The sequence below is a fragment of the Vespa crabro genome, chromosome 1 (genome assembly GCF_910589235.1).
Source record: "Vespa crabro chromosome 1, iyVesCrab1.2, whole genome shotgun sequence".
Classification (NCBI taxonomy): Eukaryota; Metazoa; Arthropoda; class Insecta; order Hymenoptera; family Vespidae; genus Vespa; species Vespa crabro.
In genome coordinates this window covers 22,967,172-22,977,171 of record NC_060955.1, presented here as the reverse complement: position 1 = coordinate 22,977,171, position 10,000 = coordinate 22,967,172, and the positions used below count along the sequence as shown (strand labels likewise).

The 10,000-nt window shown below is 24.8% G+C and overlaps 1 protein-coding gene across 5 annotated transcripts in view; it reads right to left on the bottom strand.

Annotated features, from left to right (window-relative positions):
• The window catches only part of LOC124422256 (sodium channel protein 60E), a 94,608-nt gene that overhangs the window by 35,690 nt on the left and 48,918 nt on the right, over window positions 1-10,000 (bottom strand). For all 5 annotated transcript variants that reach the window (XM_046958476.1, XM_046958485.1, XM_046958512.1 and 2 more), the window contains exons 2-3: window positions 4,473-4,681; window positions 1,706-1,926 (exon numbers count right to left, since the gene is read on the bottom strand). In XM_046958476.1, the coding sequence (XP_046814432.1) occupies window positions 1,706-1,926; window positions 4,473-4,681 (430 nt within the window). The remainder of the gene's footprint in view (window positions 1-1,705; window positions 1,927-4,472; window positions 4,682-10,000) is intronic.

The following is a 10,000-nucleotide window of genomic DNA, read 5'->3' as shown; positions in this document are numbered from 1 at the left end:
TATGAATACACACACACACACACATATATATATATATATATATATATATATATATATATATATATATATATCTTCGTTAGTCCTTTTGTATAATATATTTAAACTCGATGAAGATGAGAACAGATTGGTTCTATTTAAAAACAATAACTCCGAGGATATGACTAACGATCCTTTCAATCCCAAGGACACCAATTACGTTCAACTTAAATTTACATACGTATATATATATACGTATATGTGACAATTTGACATGGACCAAAAGTTTCTATATGAGAGAAAGAAGAAAATTCTTAGAGTGATATTTGAAGAAATAAAAATAAAAATTTGAAAAAATTTTCTTCTTCTTCTTCTTCTTCTTCATCTTTTTTCCTCTTTTTTTTTCTTTTTTTTTTTTTTTTTCCTTCACGACACTTCAGACCCACGGATATTAGGCAAGGTAGTTTAACGAGTTTAGGTTTGCTAGTTTTACGATTTGAAAATGAAAAGAGGTAGAAGAAAAAAAAACAAACAAAGAAGAAAATTAAACAAAAGACACGAAAAAGAAGTGAACTGATATATCTGGTAACTTTCGACCCCGACCTAGGTACTTTTGACCCATTTAAGAAATTTTGGCCCAGCTTTAAGTATATACGTATATACGTACTTAAGTATGTGCCAGGTATAATTTGCTCAAATCGATTAACTCAGCGAAAAGAAAAAGTAAAATATATTGCTAAAGTTTAATAAAAGAAACGTTAATCATACTCATACATTGTTAATTATTTATCATCGGAAATAGGGGATTAACATTTTTTATCGTTTGTCAATTGCATCGAGCTTAATTGTTATTAATTTATATATATATATATATATATATATATGTGTATGTGTGTGTATAAATAATAAAATGTATTTATTTTTATTTGAAAAAATTTTTAAATATAAAAAGTTGAGCATATCAATCATGTTCTTTGACATTAAAACTTTCTTTTTTGTTCATTGTCTCTTTAATTTCTAAAAGTGAAGTTGATCACTTTGACTTATCAAAATGTCTCATATATATATATATATATATACATGTATATTATATATATATATATATATATATATATATATATATATATTCATACATACATTATACATGCATATATATGTAGAAATTTCTTATGAAAGTAAATGTTGAAAATGGAAATATTCTCATCCATTATTCAACCAATCTGTTATAAAATAACGAACATTTAATTCAACTTCTTTTTCAAAATAATTAATTATTACATTATCAAACATTATATCCAAACTTATATTCAATCGACAATAATACGACATTGGGTCGATTGTTAAATTATCAATGATACGAAAAATTGATATCTCCTATCCTTCCAAAAAAAAAAAAGAAAAGAAAAAAAAACGATTAATTCGTAAGAGAAAATTTTCTTTTTATTTTTTCCAAAATCTCGATCCCAATATACGTTATCAATTTGAAACGACGATGCAAAGAAGTGTTCTTTAAAAATTTCTCTCTTCGCGCATATTAGAAAAAACAAAAAAAAAAGAAGAAAAAAGGAAAGAAAAAAGAAAAAAAAAAATTGTCAATTACAAAGAGACACACCGACACGTACGTACGTATGTAAAGTTAAAGGGAAACATGATTAATTCAACGAATAATGTTGAGAAGCTTTGTTAAAAATTAATATCGAATTTAATTAATAATAACAATCTTATTTACCTGGCATTATCGATACAGTCTTAAATGCTCTCAAGACCCTGAATGTCCTAAGGCCAGCCAGATTACCAACGTCCATACCGATAGTAGCATAACCGCTAGTTATCACCACAAAGTCCAACCAATTCCAAGGATTTCTTAGATAGGTATATTTGTTCAATATAAATCCCTTGGCTATTGATTTTATCACCATTTCCGCCGTGTATATGGCTAGGAAGATATATCTGTAAATATATTAAACAAAAGTTATTACCTTGCTTACGTTTATATTCGTATATATATATATGTGTGTGTGTGTGTGTGTGCACAATATATGTATATATGTATGTGTTCCTTCTACATAAAAGAAAATATTTTTTTTTTTTTTTTTTAATCGACCCAATCGCAAACATATAAGTAAACGAATGATTGACCTATATTACGATTAGAATAATGTGATTATAAAAATTACAATGATTGTAATAATATTAATCAACGATAGGTTTGATAAATAGAAAGAAAAATTGATTCATTAAAAATGACACTTCTTAAATTTTCTAACGAATTATATTAATATATAATCAATGAGATAATTCTATAATAAATATATCGTATAATAAAACTTAATATAATACGCGCGAGCTTAAAAAAAAAATTTATTACGTTAAATCCAAATAATAATTTTATCGATGGATTTCGAACGATAATTTATATCTTATCATAAAATCAATATTATTAATTATAAATCAATTATCATTAATTCAGATAAATAATTATTTATGAGATTTATAAAACTTAAAATATTAAAGATTTCTCTCGATTTGTTATTTATTTAAATCTATATTTTAATTAATTAACGATAAATATTTTGTAAACAAATAAGATTATCAGATTACTATTTGTTATGTAAAATAATACTAAGTAAAATAAATGAATAAATGTCAAGGGTCACGTCTCCGAGTTACGTTTTTTAAGTTTTACAAATTATTATTATTTATAGATTTCTTTTTATTAAAATACAGACTATTTTTTCTTTTTCTTCTTCTTCTTCTTTCCTACGCATTAATCGATGTAACATAATCCGATCGCTTATATTATTGATATTTAATTATATTTAATTATAAGTCTTTTTTATTATAAATCTAAATTTATTATAAAAGAAAAAAAATTATCGATATTATATGACAATTAATGATTTATTCGAAGTATTAAGAAATTATTATATAATATTTCCAAATAATATGTCCATTGTATTAAACGACTGCTTTTTTTTTTTTCTTTTTTTTTTTTTTTATTATTATTTTTTTTTTCTTTTTCCTTTTTTCCTTTCTTTTTTATTAATCGATACGATTTAACGACAAGTCACATTGATTTACATCAATAAAAATCTATTCTCTAAGATACTTCATTGTGAATATTTTATTATAAATCTAATTTGAATAAAATGAATGATAAAAATTCGTATTATATGATACCAATCGTTTATTTTATAATACTGATTGTAAATGTTTCAAAAATATTGAATCCAATAACTAGTAGTCTCTCTTTCTCTCTCTCTCTCTCTCTCTCTCTCTCTCTCTTTTACATCTCGATAAGATTGCATGGCTAATAAGAAATATAAAAGTTTTATCATTATAAAGAAAGTTTAAAAGTTGAGAAAATGAAGATCCTGAAATCGTTCTTCCATCGATGGTATTAGAAATTTCATTCTTGCAGTAAAATACGAGTAAGAGAAAAAGTGAGATATATATATATATATATATATATATATATATATATATATATACTTAAAGAGAGAGAGAGAGTGAGAGAGAAAGAGAGAGATAGAGAACACGTTTTACGTTTTTACGTTCTTTTAACGTAGAGACAGACGATTTTGATCGATAAGACAGCTTCACAAAAGTATAATCGCCGTACAAAAGGAAAGAAACTTTGCGGTTAGACGTGCGTTATAACGAAAAAAAAAAAAAAAGAAAAAAAATGAAAAAAGGAAAAGAAGAGAGAGAGAGAGAGAGAGAGAGAGAGAAAGAAAAGAAGAAAAAGTGATGGAAAAAAGCGGGGAAAAAAATTCAAGAAAAAGAAATTTCACCTCCGAGAGATATTTTAAATTAACGTAAAACTCTCTCTCTCTCTTTCTCTCTCTCTCTCTCTCTCTCTCTCTGTATCAAGCGATTCAACTTGATCGCACTTAAAAATATTCATCATAGCAATTTGTACGTTGAACAAAAGAAAATGTCATAACGTTATTAAAAATAACAAGAATAAAAGAGATAGAAAAAGGATGAAGTAAGAAAAAAAAAAGAGAGGGAGGGAGAGAGAGAGAGGGAGAGAGAAATCGTATATTCATATGAGATCAATAAAAAGAGAGATAAAAGGATAGATATAAACTACATATCTATATATAATTTTACTTAGATATTTTTTATATGTAGATTAGAAAAAAAAAATTTTCTAATCTCACACACACACACACACACACACACATATATTAATCTCAACAATAAAAATATTTTAATATTATTTTCTATTGTTAATAAATTTTCTAACGTATAAACTTATGGTTATATAAATATTATTCAAATTTTATATGATATTAATCACATATAATAATGGATAATTTATATATATATATATATATTTATATTTATATATTCGGAAAATGTATGAAGTCTCTATATATGTGTATGTATGTATATATAAATTTATGAATATATGGTATCTATCTATACATATATATATATATATATATATATATATATATATATATATATATATATATATATATACTTACTCGGCTTCTTCGACGGTTTCGGTCATGGCCAGGAAGACGCAATTAAGTAGTATGGTGGCCATAACCATGTAATCGAAGTACTGATTAGTACTCAGGAAGATGCAACACCGTCTTATAGGATTCCACGGGGAAAATATAAACCAACTATTCGTCGCGGTGAACCTATGGATGTAATTCTTTCGAAATCTCTTCGACACCACGCAGAAGGTCTGTAAAAAAAAAAAAAAAGAGAAAGAAGACAATTTTTCTATTTTTTTTTTTTCTTTTTTTTTTCTTTTTTTTTTTCAATATTACAAGTATATACATATATGCTGATATATTTATTATTATTTAGTAATATCATGTTTATTAATATATTTAAATATAAAATATATAATTAATTAATTATAATTATAAGTTGATTTTAATTTCCTTTTCTCTCTCTCTCTCTCTCTCTCTCTCTCTCTCTCTCTCTCTCTCTCTCTCTCTCTCTCTCTCTCTCTCTCTCTCTCTCTATGTATCGTTCTATTTTATAATATAAATCTATTGTAGCCTAATTTTATTAGGCATTCTATAGTTATATCTTGTAAAATAAATTCCAAAAAGAAAAAAAAAAATTATTCAAATTCAAACGATATTTGTTTTATTAAAAATGATAAATCTAACGTCACGATAAAATTTATATTAAGCAAACGTTTATATAAATACGTATTAGAATATTCTATTTAAGCTTATTTATATAAACACAAAAATTAGAATTGAAATGAGATTTAATCTATTAAATCTAAAATCATTGATTTTCGATTATAACGGATTAAAATTTATGTTAAGCGTTTATGTATATAATCCTTCTTAACGTACTGTACATATTTACACCTGATTAAATATTATATATATATATATATATATATATATATATATATATGTGTATGTATTCGAAAAATTCAAATACAAACAATATTATTTTATTAAATGATAAATCATTGATTTCCGTAGGTAACAATAAAAGTTATTTATTAGTTCATATTATGTACATAAGTATTTATATCCAATTAAATAAATATCGAAAAATTCATATTCAATTAATATTCCTAAATATCATTTATAAATTATTGACTTTTGATTTTCGCGATAAAATTCTTTATCAATCATGTTTATCATTCGTATTAGCATATTTTATTTACACTTAATTTTACCAACCATGTATATATATATATATATATATATATATATATATATATATATATCCATATATATATATATATCATTCATATTAGCATATTTTATTTATGTTTTTAGTTATGTAAACTCAAAAATTCAAATTCAAGTAATACTGTTTTGTTTAATAATAAAACATTGATTTCAAAATGTCACGAAAAATTCTCTCTCTCTCTCTCTCTCTCTCTCTCTCTCTCTCTCTCTCTCTTTCTCTCTCACACACACACACTCCCTTTATTTTCCTTTCAAGGAAACAAATAAAATAGTCAGATAAAATCGACTTCTTCCCGTAAACATAATTTTACGAACAATGTATGTATATATGTTTTTCACAGAGTCAAACTATTTTATCGTCTTTCTCGTGCGCGTGAGTAAAAGTGCTCATGGTAATACTAGTTGAATGATTTACAACACGACTACGCTACCGAGAAACATGAAAATAGGAACAAGGTCTTTTCTTTATACTTCCTATGTATATATATATATTTATATATATATATTTACATGATATTTCCAATTGTATCACGTATTAATTATTATGATTATTATTATTATTATTATCATTATCATCATCATCATCAGCAATAGCAGTATTATTATTATCATTATTATTATTATTATTATTATTATTATTATTATTATTATTATTATTATTATTATTATTATTATTATTATTATTATTATTATTATTATTATTATTATTTATTATTATTATTATTATATCTACAACGTTTACATTCGAATTGAAATTTGGTATTGATTATTAATATAAAACTCATGAAGAAATTCATTTCGACGATTAAAAAGTAAAAAATATATAATCAATAAAATCTGTTTATTATTAATTTTTCATTTTCATTGTATTTTTATCGCATATTGAAACGTTTCAACGATCGATCGACTCGATTATACGTATATAAAAATTTATGTCGATTTGAAGTGAAAAGAAGAAAAAAAGGAAAAAAAAAAGAAAAAAAAAGAGGGAAAAAAAGAAGAGAAAAAAAAGAAGAAGAAGACGGAAAAAGAGATAAAAAGGTTCGATTGATTTAATTGATTAATTAGTTATAAAGACGTAGAAAAAAAAAAAAGAAGGGTGGGGAAAAAAGAAAAAAGAAGAAGAATCGAAATGAAAGAATAATATTTGTAATGTAATAATCAATTGAGCGAGTATGTAATACGTGTCATTTGATGATTATAAAAAAAAAAAAAATAATAATAATAATCGTTCGAATGATATTCATTTATTCTTTCATAAAGGATACAAAATTAAATCCTTCGGACAGGTTGACAAGTTCTCATTTCTAATTAACTGATTTGAAAATGTCCCATTCTCCCCGACAGATTATTCAGATTATTCAGATTATTCTGATTATACGAATGCAAATTTACATCGGTACAATAATGAGGTGTTTTTATCTATAGAAAATTTTTTTGTCATTATACATATTTCATTATATGTATTTCATTATATGTATATATATATAAAAAATATATATACAAACATACATACACACACATATACACACAGAGGGAGAGAGAGAGAGAGAGAGAGAGATTAAATCGTGATAGTTCGTTTCTTTCTTTTCTTTTCTTTTTTTTTTTTGTTAAATTTAGCAATGTTACATTTTTCTGCGTCAGATTATTCGGATTATAATGATTATACGAATTCAAATTGACACGGTTACAACAATTATAAGTTTTTTAACCATAGAATATTTTTTTGTACACTGACGTTGAATTTTTGTTTCCTTTCTAAATATTAATTACCATTATCGTTATCATTCTCACTATCATCATCATTATTATTATCATTATTATTATTATTATTATTATTATTATTATTATTACTATTATTATTATTATAATTATCAATAACAATATTAATAATATTTTTTCACAGATAAATTTATAATAATAATAATTATTATTATTATTATTATATTATTAATAATATTATTAATAATATATAATAATATTAATAATAATATTATCATTAATTAATTAACTAAATAATATTGATTAAATAAATAACAATGATTAATAACAAAAAATAATAATAATAATAATAATAATAATAATAATAATAATAATAATAATAATAATAATAAAATGAAGTCAGTTTGAAAGTACGATAAAAAGGGATTAAAGTGAACGCATAAAAAGTATAATACGAGGTTTGTGGAAAGGAAAGTTTTTCTGTGCGATATCTGCGCGTAGATTATATGGTCACGTTTCACCCTTTTTCGTTCTCGTGCTTCTTCCTCTACAACCCTCCTATCCTCTATCTCTACCCCTGTCCCACAAGACAAGCCTTACACACCCCCGAAGCCGATCCAAATCCACAAGGGTAGGAGTCATACATACACACAAATACACACACATACATACATCCTCCTTTCCCACGTATTTTAGATTCTAGAAACGAAATGGAGGGCAAGTGTTTGTAACAGAGATGCGAGTGTGTCATACTGAAAGTCTAGAAACTAATGCTGTATTCTCTCTCTCTCTCTCTCTCTCTCTCTCTCTCTCTAGATCTTGAGAAAAGAGAGGAAGAAAGGAGAGAAAAAAAAAGAAGAAAAAGAAGGGAAAAAAAAAAGAAAAAAAATAGGAAATAGAACTAGCTCGGTGACTTCGAGACATCGTCACCAAGAGCCGTAACAAAGAGGAAGGTGAAAGAGAGGGAGAGAGAGAGAGAGAGAGAGAGAGAGATAAACTCGAATAACATAAACTTTATCTCTCCATCTCTCCATCTCACTTTTATCCCGTTTCGTTGGTTTAATTCTAAACAGTGTTACGCAGTAAAACGTTAGTTAGTTACGTTTAAATAATACGTGAGAGAGAAAGAGAGAGAGAGAGAAAGAGAAAGAGAGATATTATATTATACTAAATTGTAGTATACTAAAATACATATTTGTAAAAGATTTTGTTCAGAGTTAAATAAATTAATAACAGTGCGTTGATGTATTAATTTAAATTAATTGAAATAGTTATGTATTAATAAATATTATTTATATAGAACGTTATTATTAATAAATTAATTTGAATTTACGATTCTTTTCTTTCTTTCTTTGTTTTCTTTTTTCTTTTTTTTTTTTTTCTCTCTTTTTCCTTTTCCTTTTTCTTTTTTCTCCTTCTACGAGAATATTTCACGTACGAGATATTTTATCAATAATTGAAATCCAAAAAGAATAATTAAATGAATTTCACGTTAAATGTAATTACATACGTAAGAATTATTTCTTATCTCTTTATGATTACTCATACCGATTGTTATTATCAATAAAATAACAAAATGATAAAATATTTGATATATATATATATATATATATATATATATATATATATATGTATGTATGTGTGTATATGTATATAGATGGGTATATAAAATAAATGAAATTAAATTGAAATAATATACGAGTTTAATATTTATCGAAATATTTTCAAGTGTATCTTTTGTCTTTTGTTAAAATGATATGATAGTCAACGAGACAACAACAACAACAACAAGAACAACAACAAAAACGACGACAACGACAACGACAATAATAAAGATAGAAAAAAAAAGAAAAAAAAAAAAAAAATGAAATGACCAATCATGATTATCATTTAATGGAATCGAGGAAAAATGAAAATAATAATATAATGACATTAAATAGTTGTGATTTTTCAAATAGTCGAATAATTATAGAAATTAATTATTATCGTCACTTTTAGCCTCGATACATAAATAAATTTTGAATGATTCGAGACGTACAATGGTACTTTTTCTTCAATTTCTTATTTGTGTTGTTTTTTTTTTTTTTTTTTTTTTTTTTTTTTTTTTTTTTTTTTATTTAAATCCAACGTCACGAGAACGAAATTCAGTCACGCTCGAGAATTAAAGTAATCACGGTTGCACTGGAAATACTTTAACACGATGTATATATCTGAATATATAAATACGTGTATATGTATAGATATATACGTATACATGTAAGATAAACAAGACGAAGTTTCTTAATTACGAACGACCGAGGTCTCCGATTAATTGCGAACCCTCTGGGTCCTTATAGTCGTCTTCTTTGTCGTTGTTTTCGTGTGAAATATAAAAAATGAAAAGAAAGGAAACGAAGAAGGGAAAATGAAAAAGAACGTAACGGAGAAGGAAAAGGGAGAAAAAAAGGAGGCAAGAGGAGGAAACAAAAAAGAAAGAGTGAGAGGATGAGAGGTACATAGAGAAAGAGAGAGAGAGAGAGAGAGAGAGAGAGAGAGAAGGAGTAAACAAAAAAAGGAATGGAAGTTAGAGATAGATAGATAGATAGATAGATAGATAGATACAGAGAGAGAGAGAG